At 46.0% G+C, this 13,308-nt stretch overlaps 2 protein-coding genes across 2 annotated transcripts in view; one reads left to right on the top strand and one right to left on the bottom strand.

Moving 5' to 3' along the window:
- Window positions 1-13,308, top strand: part of LOC142290884 (trefoil factor 1-like) — a 201,648-nt gene that overhangs the window by 93,131 nt on the left and 95,209 nt on the right. The gene's annotated exons all lie outside the window — the stretch shown is intronic.
- Window positions 8,504-13,308, bottom strand: part of LOC142290883 (mitogen-activated protein kinase 11-like) — a 92,661-nt gene continuing 87,856 nt past the window's right edge. Inside the window, exons 7-10 of the mRNA XM_075334948.1 lie at window positions 11,616-11,695; window positions 11,155-11,233; window positions 10,748-10,921; window positions 8,504-8,872 (exon numbers count right to left, since the gene is read on the bottom strand). Coding sequence (XP_075191063.1) covers window positions 8,799-8,872; window positions 10,748-10,921; window positions 11,155-11,233; window positions 11,616-11,695 — 407 coding nt within the window. The 3' untranslated portion in view covers window positions 8,504-8,798. The remainder of the gene's footprint in view (window positions 8,873-10,747; window positions 10,922-11,154; window positions 11,234-11,615; window positions 11,696-13,308) is intronic.

Below are 13,308 nucleotides of genomic sequence, written 5' to 3'. Positions count from 1 at the left end.
ACCACCTCTGAACACCCACACATCACCGTGCTCATGGAAGGCTATCATTACTATAGATTGGAAGGAAGTGCGGATGAACAAGATTGTTGACAACAGATTTTGTCCCACAATGAAATCTGTAATGTATTTTTCTGATTATTTTTTTAAAAAGTGGCCTTTAGGAAACATTTCAGAGTTGGACTGAGCAAGCCATCACTGGTGACAGTTATATGCAATGTCCAAACTAGTACGAAAAGAAGGATTTTCTACAAATGGCGTGGAACAAGCTATGATCTATCTATATACACATACATACATATACACACTTACATACAGACATACATATACAGCTAGTTATACACATACAAACACACACTCCCACACACTGGGAGGAAAGAAGGGAATTTTGTTTACTTACCGTAAATTCCTTTTCTTCTAGCTCCAATTGGGAGACCCAGACAATTGGGGTGTATAGCTACTGCCTCCGGAGGCCACACAAAGTATTACACTTAAAAGTGTAAACCCCTCCCCTCTGCTATACACCCTCCCGTGCATCACGGGCTCCTCAGTTTTGGTGCAAAAGCAGGAAGGAGGAAACTTATAAATTGGTCTAAGGTAAATTCAATCCGAAGGATGTTCGGAGAACTGAAACCATGACCAAGAACAGTTCAATCTGAACAACATGTGTACACAAAAGAACAAACAGCCCGAAGGGAACAGGGGCGGGTGCTGGGTCTCCCAATTGGAGCTAGAAGAAAAGGAATTTACGGTAAGTAAACAAAATTCCCTTCTTCTTTGTCGCTCCATTGGGAGACCCAGACAATTGGGACGTCCAAAAGCAGTCCCTGGGTGGGTAAAAGAATACCTCGGTAAAAGAGCCGTAAAACGGCTCCTTCCTACAGGTGGGCAACCGCCGCCTGAAGGACTCGCCTACCTAAGCTGGCATCTGCCGAGCGTAGGTATGCACTAGATAGTGCTCCGTGAAAGCGTGCAGACTCAACCAGGTAGTCGCCTGACACACCTGCTGAGCCGTAGCCTGGTGCAGCAACGCCCAGGACGCACCCACGGCTCTGGGAGAATGGGCCTTCAGCCTTGAAGGAACCGGAAGCCCAGCAGAACGGTAGGCTTCAAGAATTGGTTCCTTGATCCACCGAGCCAAGTTGACTTGGGAGCTTGCGACCCTTTACTCTGGCCAGTGACAAGGACAAAGAGCGCATCCGAGCGGCGCAGGGGCGCCGTACGAGAAATGTAGAGTCTGAGTGCTCTCACAAGATCTAACAAGTGCAAATCCTTTTCACGTTGGTGAACCGGATGAGAACAAAAGGAAGGTAAGAAGGTATCCTGATTGAGATGAACAGAGGATACCACCTTCGGGAGAAATTCCAGAACCGAGCGCAGAACCAGCTTGTCCTGGTGAAACACCAGGAAGGGGGACTTGCATGACAGCGCTGCTATGTCAGACACTCTGCGGAGTGACGTGACTGCACTAGGAAGACCACCTTCTGCGAAAGGCGTGAAAGAGAATATCCCTCATTGGCTCGAAGGGTGGTTTCTGAAGAGCCGGTATCACCCTGTTCCGATCCCAGTGTTCTAGCCGACGCTTGTAAGGAGGGACTATGTGGCAAACCCCCTGCAGGAACGTGCGTACCTGAGGGAGTTTGGCTAGACGCTTTTGAAAAAAACACAGAAAGCGCCGAAACTTGTCCCTTAAGGGAACCGAGAGACAACCCCCTTTTCCATTCCGGATTGAAGGAAGGACAGAAAGTGGGCAAGGCGAATGGCCAGAGAGTAAAACTCTGATCAGAGCACCAGGATAAGAAGATCTTCCACGTCCTGTGGTAGATCTTGGCGGACGTTGGTTTCCTGGCCTGTCTCATATTGGCACCTACCGTGAGATGCCACAGATCCGGGTACCACGACCTCCTCGGCCAGTCTGGAGCGACGAGGATGGCGCGGTGGCTGTCGGATCTGATCCTGCGTAACACTCTGGGCAGCGGTGCCAGAGGAGGAATACGTGAGGCAGGGAAACTGCGACCAATCCTGCACTAATGCGTCTGCCGCCAGAGCTTTGTGATCTTGAGAACGTGCCATGAATGCCGTGACTTTGTTGTTGTGCCGGGACGTCAATAGGTCAACGTCCGGCTTCCCCCAGCGGCAACAAATCTCTTGAAACACGTCCGGTCGAAGAGACCATTCCCCTGCGTCCATGCCCTGGCGACTGAGAAAGTCTGCTTCCCAGTTTTCTACGCCCGGGATGTGAACTGCGGAGATGGTGGAGGCTGTGGCTTCCACCCACAGCAGAATCCGCCGGACTTGCTGGAAGGCTTGCCGACTGCTTGTGCCGTCTTGGTGGTTGATGTATGCCACCGCCTTGGCGTTGTCCGACTGAATTCGGATCTGCCTGCCTTCCAGCCATGGCTGGAACGCTTTTAGGGCTAGAACACTGCCCTTATCTCCAGAACATTGATCTGGAGGGAAGACTCTGCTGAGTCCATGTACCCTGAGCCCTGTGGCGGAGGAAGACTCCCTGACAGACTCGCGTCCGCCGTGACCACAGGCCAGGATGTGGGCAGGAAGGACTTTTTCCTTTGACAAGAGTGGGAAGAAGCCACCACTGAAGGGAGGCCATGGCTGCCCGAGAAGGAGCAACGTCCTTGTCGAGGGACGTCGATTTGCTGTCCCATTTGCGGAGAAAGTCCCATTAAAGTGGGCGCAGATGAATCAGCGCAAACGGAGCTGCCTCTATTGCTGCCACCAACTTCTCTAGGAAGTGCATGAGGCGCCTCAAAGGGTGTGACTGGGCTCGAAGGAACGATTGCACCCCTGTCTGTAGTGAACGCTGTTTGTCCAGCGGAAGCTTCACTATCGCTGAGAGAGTATGAAACTCCATGCCGAGATATGTCAGTGATTGGGCCGGTGTCAATTTTGACTTTAGGAAAAATTGATGAACCACCCGAATCTCTGGAGAGTCTCTAGAGCCATGTTCAGGCTGTGCTGGCATGCCACCCGAGAGGGGGCCTTGACCAGCAGATTGCCTGAGAGAGTAGGACCGCTACCACAGTTGTCATGACCTTGGTGAAGGCCCGTAGGGCTGTCACCAGGCCGAAAGTTAGTGCCACGAACTGAAGGTGTTCGTTCCCTATGTCGAAGCGCAGGAAGTGCTGATATCCTGATACAATCGGCACGTGGAGATAAGCATCCCTGATGTCAATTGATGCTAGGAAGCCTTCTTGGGCCATCAAAGGCGATGGCAAGCGGAGAGATTCCATCCGGAACCGTCAGGTTCTCTGTCCGTTGAGCAGTGTGAAGTCCAGAACGGGGCGGGGTGATCCGTCCTATCTGGTACCACGAACAAGCTGGAGTAAAAAGCCGCGACTACGTTCTTGAAGGGGAACGAGGATCGCAACTCCTCCTGCCTTCGGAGTGTTCACCGCCTGGAAACGTGCATCGGCTCGCTTGGGGGACGGAGATGCTGTGAAGCAACGAGTCGGAGGACGAGAACTGAGCTCTATCCTGTGACCGTAAGACAGAATGTCTCCTACATCGGTCTTGGACATGTGGGGACCACTCCCCTGACCTGGACCGCCATGCAGAAAAGGTTCTCTGTGCCCGGCGGAGGATGAAAATACCCTCGCCTGAGACGTCAAAGACGCTAATTGCGGAGCACAGGATGACCGCATTGATCTGAGACAGAGCAGCTGAGATAGCCTGGAGTGCCCACCCCTGCAAAGGCCGGGGCAACGGACGCGCCTATGGCTTCATAGATGGATCCCATTAGGAGTTCTATCTGTCTGTCCGTGGCATTCTTGAGCGTGGACCCGCCAGCCACTGCTACTACTGATCTAGCCGCCAGTCCAGAGACTGGAGGGCACCTTATGACACTGAGCCGAAACCTTAACAACGTCAGCGAGGAAGGGACAACGTGTGTTATAAGGCGTTCAGTAAAACGCTTGTCCGGGAAGGTGTGCTTCTGGACAGTATCTGTGCATTAGCTGGACTGGGACTGCGGTTCGTGCTGGAGTTTACCACGTAATAACTAGAGGCCACCCCAGGAACACGCTTCGTCGCAGACCGATAGAGGCCTGGGGCGATCCCGCAGTGCCCGGGCCTGTGTAAGGGGCCGGTCTGGACTGCAAACTCCTAGTCTCTTAGCCGACCATTTGTCCATAGCCTGAGACATGGATAGTGAAAATGACCCAGAGAGTTTCTCAGCAAAGCTGTAACTCTGTCCCTGCCGCCTGGACAGGGAACGCCGGCGAAGTTTTCATCATGCAAACTCTGTCGCTGTCATCTGTGCAGTGCCCGTAATATAGGCGCACAAGAGGTTAAAATAAGCTAGTGTCTTGGCACCCTTACTCTTTAAGAGCAGACAACAGCCTGTCGTCCGCAGAGTAATCAGTGAGGGTATACAGCCAAAAACAAATAATGCTGCCGAACAGTGAAATCATATACCATATAAATAAACACATTATATATATATATATATATATATATATATATATATATATATATATATATTATATATATATATATATATATATACACTGCGGCACCAAGGGGGGGACAACACCCTAGGAAGACCACCTTTGAAAAACTGGTGCCCCCCAGTGCTCAGTGAGGGGGAAGGAGGATAGCAACGTATGCTCCAGCCCTCCCTACGTTATGATGCAGGGCTCTGTCTGCGGGAATCCGGTGGTCTATAGTGATCAGTGAGGAGGGGCGGAGGACAGCGAGGTGTGCTCCAGCCCTCACTGTCGGCAACATACCGACCATCCCGCCCTTCTCCCTGACTGGCAGGCTCAGGGGCGGGAGTGTAACACACTAGGCCGCAAAAGCCGGGGACTAAAGTAAAAACCGCGGCCGGCAAACAGGCACAGTCGGCGCGGTAGTCCCGGACAAAAAATGCACACCGCAGTCGCAGCTGCGTCTGAGGCCAAGGTGCTTCATGCACCGTGCCAACGGGGACACAGAGTACCTGTAGCTGCAGGGTGTCCCTGACGATACTCCGTCTCCTGTCCGGCAGGGGCTGCGGATGTGGCTTGTAGCCACCAGATTCTCTGCCCCGGGTCTCCCTCAGCTGCAGCCAGAAGTTGCTGAAAAACATGGCTGACGGCGTTCTCTGAGGAGGAGGGAGGCGTGGGCGTAGTCACAAAAAAGTGCGGGAATCTGGTGCCTCATCGTGGGTAGTGAGGGGGGCGGAGGACAGCTCAATGTACTACAGCCCTCACTGTCGGCGTCATACCGACCGTCCCGCCCTTTTCCCTGACTGGCAGGTCTGGGGGCGGGAGAATCCCATACTAGGCCGCAAAAGCCGGGGATTAAAGTTGAAATCGCGGCCGGCCGGCAGTGCACGGTCGGCGCGGTAGTCCCGGACCCACACGCACGCCGCAGTCGCTGCAGCGTCTGGGCCCAAGGTGCTTTATGCGCCGTCCCAACGGGGACACAGAGCACCTGGAATATGCGGTACTAGGCCGCAGAAGCCGGGGACTAGAGTATAAGCGCGGCCGGCAACAAGTGCGGTCAGCGCGGTAGTCCCGGCGCACTAACACGCCCAGCAGTGCTGCAGCGTGTATGACACAAGCGCTCCATGCGCCGTCCCCAAGGGGACACAGAGTACCTCACAGTAGCAGGGCCATGTCCCTGACGATACCCAGCTCCTGTCCAGCAGATTCCCAGGGGCTGCGGAGGGAGCACGGTCCCAGTGTCTGGAGACCGATTATGGATCCCACTTCACCCAGAGCCCTGCAGGGATGGGGAAGGAAAACAGCATGTTGGCTCCTGCCTATGTACCCGCAATGGGCACCTCAACCTTAACAACACCGCCGACCAGAGTGGGGTGAGAAGGGAGCATGCTGGGGGCCCTATATGGGCCCACTTTTCTTCCATCCGAAATAGTCAGCAGCTGCTGCTGACTAAGTTGTGGAGCTATGCGTGGATGTGTGCCTCCTTCGCACAAAGCTTAAAAACTGAGGAGCCCGTGATGCACGGGAGGGTGTATAGCAGAGGGGAGGGGTTTACACTTTTAAGTGTAATACTTTGTGTGGCCTCCGGAGGCAGTAGCTATACACCCCAATTGTCTGGGTCTCCCAATGGAGCGACAAAGAAATAAGTATTTGATACACTGGCAATTTTGCAAGTATTCCGACATACAAAGAATGGAGAGGTCTGTAATTTTTTGTAATTCTTATCATAAGTACACTTCAACTGACAGACATAAAACAAATATATATAAAAAAAAATGGAAAAAAAATAAATAAAATCACATTGTATGATTTCTAAATACTTAATTAGCATTTTATTGCAGAAAATTTGATGCAAAAGAATAATTGAACCTAGTATTTGGTACAGAAACAGTTGTTTGCAATTACAGAGGTCAGAGGTTTCCTGGAATTCTTGACTAAGGGCAGCTTTGCACGTTGCAACATCGCATGTGCGATGTCGGTGGGGTCAAATCGAAAGTGACGCACATCCGGCGTCACTTTCGACATCGTAGTGTGTAAATCCTAGATGATACGATTAACGAGCGCAAAAGCGTCGTTATCGTATCATCGGTGCAGGTTCTGACTTTTCCATAATTACGCTGCTGCGACAGGTACGATGTAGTTCCTCGTTCCTGCGGCAGCACACATCGCTGTGTGTGAAGCCGCTGGAGCGAGGAACATCACCTTACCTGCCGCCGGCGGCTCTACGAAAGGAAGGAGGTGGGCAGGATGTTTACATCCTGCTCATCTCCGCCCCTCCGCCGCTATTGGCCGCCTGCCGTGTGACGTCGCACGACCCGCCCCCTTAGGAAGGAGGCGGGACGCCGGCCAGAGCGACGGTCGAAGGGCAGGTAAGTGCATGTGAAGCTGGCGTAGCGATAATTTTCGCTATGCCAGCTATCACAAGATATCGTACCTGCGACGGGGGCGGGGACTATCGCGTGCGACATTGAAGCATCGGCTTGCGATGTCGCAACGTGCAAAGCCCGCCTAAGTTTCCACACACTGCAGCAGGGATTTTGGCTCCTCCATACAGGTCTTCTACAGATCTTTCAGATTTCAAACTTGGCCACGATCCATTTTCAATGCTCTTACTGGGGGAAGGAGGATGTTGGCAAAAATCTCATAATACATGACCCCTTCCATCCTGCCTTCGATACAGTGCAAAAAAACAAAAAAAAACAACAACCCCAAAGCATGATGTTTCCACCCCCATGCTTCATGGTTGAGATGGTGACTTGGAGTCGTACTCATCCTTCTTTCTCCAAACATCATGGGGTGATCATTGACCAGGTCCTCCTGTGTAGTTTTTGGCCGAAACCTGAATTTTCTTAGAATCATCCTTACACCGCGAGGCAAGATCTTTTATGGCGCCCCAGACTGAGTAAGACTGACAGTCATCTTGTGTTTCTTCCATTTTCTAATAATTGTGCCAACAGCTGTTAGCTTCTCACCAAGCTGCTTGCGTATTGTCCTGTAAACCATCCCAAGCTTGTGTAGGTCTACAATTTTGTCCCTGGTGTCCTTAACCCTCAACTGGTGAGGTGGGGTTTGCAGCACCCCAGGGAAATTTTGTTCAGCAGGCATTCATTGGAAAATGTGGTATGAATCATCAATGTATTACATTTTCCGATACTTGTGGTTATCAAACATTTGGTATACCCATGTGTAATCAATCGCCAATAAGAAAACGATTAAAACAAACGTGATCTTTGCATTTGCTGTAAAAATTAGAGATATCTAAACACTGGGGTATAGAAAGTCCCACATCACCAGTTGCGTGACAAAAATCCCACCTCACCAGTTGAGGGTTAAACAGCTCTCTGGTCTTGGCCATAGTGGAGATATTGGAGTATTACTGAGTGTGAACAGGTGTCTTTTATACAGGTAAAAAGTTCAAACAGGTGCATTTGATACAGGCAATGAGTGCAGAGTAGGAGGGCTTCTTAAATAAAAAAATAAGTCTGGGAGAGGCAATTCTTGTTGGTTGGTAGGTGATCAAATACTTACTGTATTTCAAGCAATAAGCTGCAAATTAATTATTTAAAAAGCATACAATGTGACCTCTCCATTCTTTGTAAGTGAAAAAAATCCCAACTTGGCAGTGTATCAAGTACAAAAATCAGTTTTCCTCCATGTCTTAGCAGGATATAAAATCTAGGCTGGTCCCATATGTCTGCAATCATTCTCATCTTCATGAGAATAGCCAAGGGATGGCAATTATTCATGATGTAGAATGCTCACAATTAGCCCAAAAATGACCCCGATCGATTGCATTAACCTTACTGTATGTCATCAGTTCAATAGCAGTAATGCTGTCAAATGTGATTATAGGTTAACCACAAATGTGCTTTAAAGGGTCTACACACTCCACTTAAATCTGTACTAAAAGCCCTCTATATGAAATCATTCAGCTGCTCAACTTTCACACTTAGTGGCCAAACCATGTTTTCGTAGATCGATAAATTGGGCCTAGATCAATGCTCGGACCAAAGAGCACAATACTGGCCTGTGGATGAAAATAAATAAGACTACAATCCAAGTATTGTTAGACAGATATCTGATACCGTAGCTGACATTCATATAGCAGATGTCGAGAGAACATGAAATTTAGAAAAACTACATGCAATTGTGCTTGTGTGTAGCATTAGAAAAAAAACAGATTTTCATTGAAAATGATATATCCAGAAAGGTGATGGGTTTATGGCAGCAGTTATGAGCTTATAATGATGGTATCTTCAAGACCCTCTTGTCTTTGGTCAACAGAAGCCTTTTCATGTTGCAAAAGCCAAAGCAAATACTGTAATTGTCCATTGTGAGGAGGAGAAATAGCAATCTTTACTGTTCAATTTCCAGATTATCGATTTTAATATCAGGTGGCTTAAAGCTGACCACTTCCTCATATGTAATCTCTATTGGAAAAAAAACCCAAATGTATTAATTCTCTATCTGGAGAAATAAAAAAGCAAAAGAAACAAAAAAAATAATTCTGATTTTTTTCTATATTAAATTTCACACTATTTACAGTGCTGTGCAGATAAAATGTTAATTTTATTGCGTGGGTCAGTGCAATTGCAGCAATAAATTTATACAGTTGTGTTATAACATTTGTACAATAAATAATGCAGGAAAAAAAAAATTGTCTACTCAAAGGGCTCAATCAGACTCAGAGTGTTATCCATGTTTTTCACAGTTAATACTCATAGTTATGATAGTCTATGGCAGTGGTTCCCAAACTCCAGTCCTCACGACCCCCAACAGGTAATGTTTTCAGGATTTCCTTAATATAGCACAGGTAATACCTTGATAACGATTCCATCACCTGTTCAATAGTAAGGAAATCCTGAAAACATGACTTGTTGGGGGCAATGAGGACTGGAGTTTGGGAAACACTGGTCTATGGGGTAGCTCACACATCCAAATTTTTCTTTTGACTATATGGTGTACATAAAAGCACGAAGACTTGTCTGATATTGATCATAGTATCAAAACAAAAATTGTCAAAGTCTATTGGATCCGGAAAAAAAAAAAAAAAAAAAAAAAAAAAAAAAAGAAGATCTGCCAAATCTCTGATACCATCCGTTTGTCACGGATTATCTGAGAGAAGCGTGAGACCCCTCAATGAGTTCACCTTTCATCTGATAAAAATCTGTTTAAACTCCGATGGTCTAAACTTACACATTGACCAACCTCTGATGTCACCCTGCCTTCCCTGATTAAGCGGTGAAATATACCAATGCGAAAACGCGCATTTGGAGGGTCCTTTTTCATTCCTGGTGGGCACGTTAACTGTTTGGGGGTATTTTTTCAAATAAATGGGTAAGCAAGCAACTGCGTTTTATTAGTGTCCATTGTGACCGACTTATCTTTGTATAGGTACGCATTTTATAGTTTGATTTTACCCACCTTTACAAATTTTCTAAATTATAGTTCCCACATGTGTTTGTAGCCATATCACCTTGTATGGGGGGTATTACATATCTCCTTTTGCTCATTCTTTCTGTAACTCATTTCTATGTATATGATTTGTAATCTTTTCTAGGTAATTTTTTCAATGTATTATAATTGTTTATTGAAATAAAGTTTATATTTTTTAATTAACATCTGACCTGTGAACTTCATTTTTCCCTTGTTGTAAGTGACTGAAGCAGCTGAGGTGCCCATCGCTCCCTTACTTACGAGGCACAGCTCTGTACATTCAGTAGAGGTTATGTTTGCTATTTACCTAAATGAACTAGGGCTGCAAGTACAACTTCTATAAAGTGTAAACAGATATGCGCTGTAAACAGAGGGATGCAGCACTTTCTTCAGTCAGTTGATTGGTAAAGGTGTTAAGAATAAACTCAGCAATACAAAAGTATTGTTAAACCTCTGAGGAGGCTACATTTATCTTGCTAGTCTGTCAATCAATTCTATTTTCCTTACTGTCTCAACTGGACAACTAATTTTCAAACAAAAGCAGTCCCCAAACGTTTGATTTCTGCGGTTCCATCTTTTGATTGAGAAACTCAGTCCAAAAGGGGTATATTGAAAAGAAATTATCTTTTGGAGAGGTCCTACAAGTGGACAACAGGTGTGTAACCTGTATATCAATAACAGTAGAACTTAGGAAATCAAGTAAGAGGCCAATAGTACTGTTCAAGGGCATCTTATTGATCTCATGCCCTCTTTTGATGGTATTTTGTGCTATTTGCTATATATGGTATTTTGTGGTATTTGTTATATAGCTACCATCACAAAATATTCACACACTTGTGCAATTTGTATACACGCATATAACCATGTACCTTTCCATTCCTCAATTGTGCGTTCCTTATTCTCCGTAGATTCATCATATGGTTCAGCCTCCGGCTCATCTTCTGGATCATGATACTGTTCAAAGTAAGAATGTGCAAGGGCTTCAGTGGCTGTGATCCGTTTATCACTGTCTAAAATCAGCATCCGCTTCAGCAGATCAATTGCTAAAATGAGAAGACATCTCTTGTCAAAATCTTTCTGCTTGTTCAGTGATGAGATAACAGTAATAAGACTTTCCTTATGCAATAAAAAAAAAAAAAAAAAAAAGCTGTATGAATGATGAATCTGGATATGTACTGTGATCAAGAGAGTAAATACTGTACAATAAAACATTCTTATCGTGTTCCCTGGTCCAAATAGAAGAGTCACAGCATATTTCAGAAGGATAGGTACATACCTAGAGGGTTGGCACCACGAAACACCTCATTCAGATCCTGCTGTGGCATGTGTGGCAAGGATTCAATATACCTCCGAGCCTATGCAAACAAAATTAGAATTATAACTAAAATTGTACTTACTAGTATTGAACAGAATTTTTTTTACTTTTACATTTTTTTTTTACTACTACAAAATGCCATACAGTGATTTCTCAGGCTGCCGACCTACCCAATAGTATGGGAAATCATAATAGGCATCTAATGTATGTTCGAGCAGCAGAATCCTCATACTTCATTGTTATGGGATGCAAATTAGAGCGTGAATGAAAATTAAACTAATGGACATGTGACACATGCAATATATAGCATTTTTTAAATCAATAATAGTTTTAACCTTATTTTTTCCCTTTAGGGATAGGCAATTATCAAGATGATAGGACATCATAATTATTGAGATATAATTAAGCATAAAATAACTCACATGTTCAGATGAGATCTTCATAAGAAATTCTGAATTAGGTGTGCCGACAACTTCCATTATCCTTTTCAACTGGTCGATGTCTGAACTTGTTTAGGAAAATGTGCTGTACATTATAAGAAAATACTTTACTATTTTGTCAGTAATAACCTATAACAATATTGGTTATTACTGACAGGAAATAAATGTGTATAACAAAACATGTGTAATTGCAATAATTCTTTTGGAGAAATACTTCATTTTCTAGAACGATTTCAAGGGTGCTAACATTTGGTTATGACTGTAAATCAGGATGTGTGTTAAATGTTTTTTACATTTTGGGAGATTTTTTTTTCATCACAAACTGCATTAAAAATAAGAAATAGAAATCTTTCCATTTTCACACTGGCCACTAGGGAGTTTTGTAGACTCTAAGTTCTTGCTGTTTCAGGAAATAACACATATACATAGCCACAAACAGCAGAGTCTAAATACAATGTATTGTATTGAAGTATTAAATCAGCATATGTAAAAGGTCATTATGAAGGGAGGGGGAAGTAGGGTCAGTTGTGATGATGTAACGGTTGTTATGAGCTGTATATAAAAAGTGTAATCAGTTATTGGGCTCCTGCCTCTACTCCTGAAAGAACAGGAAGTCTAAAAAACTCACCAGCGGGATAAATCACAGACCCACCTTTTTATGGACCGCTAATTGCTGCAAAGTGCGCAGAAGATGACAGAAAAACAACTAACAGCTGGCGGGAAGTTCAGTGGGGAGGACTACAATGGCGCTGTCCTCTGATCAGAACATGCCTCCGCAGTTCAACCAGATAGGTCTCCCTCTAACAAGGAGTATTCTGATGATATAACAAAGGAAGCTTCCTCAGTTATGCAGAATTGCTCCAGACATTCAAAAGAAGGGAATTTTGTTTACTTACCGTAAATTCCTTTTCTTCTAGCTCTAATTGGGAGACCCAGACAATTGGGGTGTATAGGCTATGCCTCCGGAGGCCGCACAAAGTATTACACTCAAAAGTGTTAAGCCCCTCCCCTTCTGCCTATACACCCCCCGTGCTCCCACGGGCTCCTCAGTTTTGGTGCAAAAGCAAGAAGGAGGAAAAAGAATTATAAACTGGTTTAAAGTAACTTCAATCCGAAGGAATATCGGAGAACTGAAACCATTCAACATGAACAACATGTGTACACAAAAAAACAGGGGCGGGTGCTGGGTCTCCCAATTAGAGCTAGAAGAAAAGGAATTTACGGTAAGTAAACACAATTCCCTTCTTCTTTGTCGCTCTATTGGGAGACCCAGACAATTGGGACGTCCAAAAGCAGTCCCTGGGTGGGTAAAATAATACCTCGTAAGAGAGCCGTAAAACGGCCCTTTCCTACAGGTGGGCAACCGCCGCCTGAAGGACTCGTCTACCTAGGCTGGCATCCGCCGAAGCATAGGTATGCACCTGATAGTGTTTCGTGAAAGTGTGCAGGCTCGACCAGGTAGCCGCCTGACACACCTGCTGAGCCGCAGCCTGGTGCCTCAAAGCCCAGGACGCGCCCACGGCTCTGGTAGAATGGGCCCTCAGCCCTGATGGAACCGGAAGCCCAGCCGAACGGTAAGCTTCGATAATTGGCTCCTTGATCTACCGAGCCAGGGTTGAATTGGAAACCTGTGACCCTTTACGCTGGCCAGCGACAAGGACAAAGAGTGCATCCG

This window comes from Anomaloglossus baeobatrachus, chromosome 2 (genome assembly GCF_048569485.1).
Source record: "Anomaloglossus baeobatrachus isolate aAnoBae1 chromosome 2, aAnoBae1.hap1, whole genome shotgun sequence".
Lineage (NCBI taxonomy): Eukaryota > Metazoa > Chordata > Amphibia > Anura > Aromobatidae > Anomaloglossus > Anomaloglossus baeobatrachus.
Note: the sequence above shows the minus strand (reverse complement) of the source record. Positions and strands in the feature narration are given on the sequence as shown.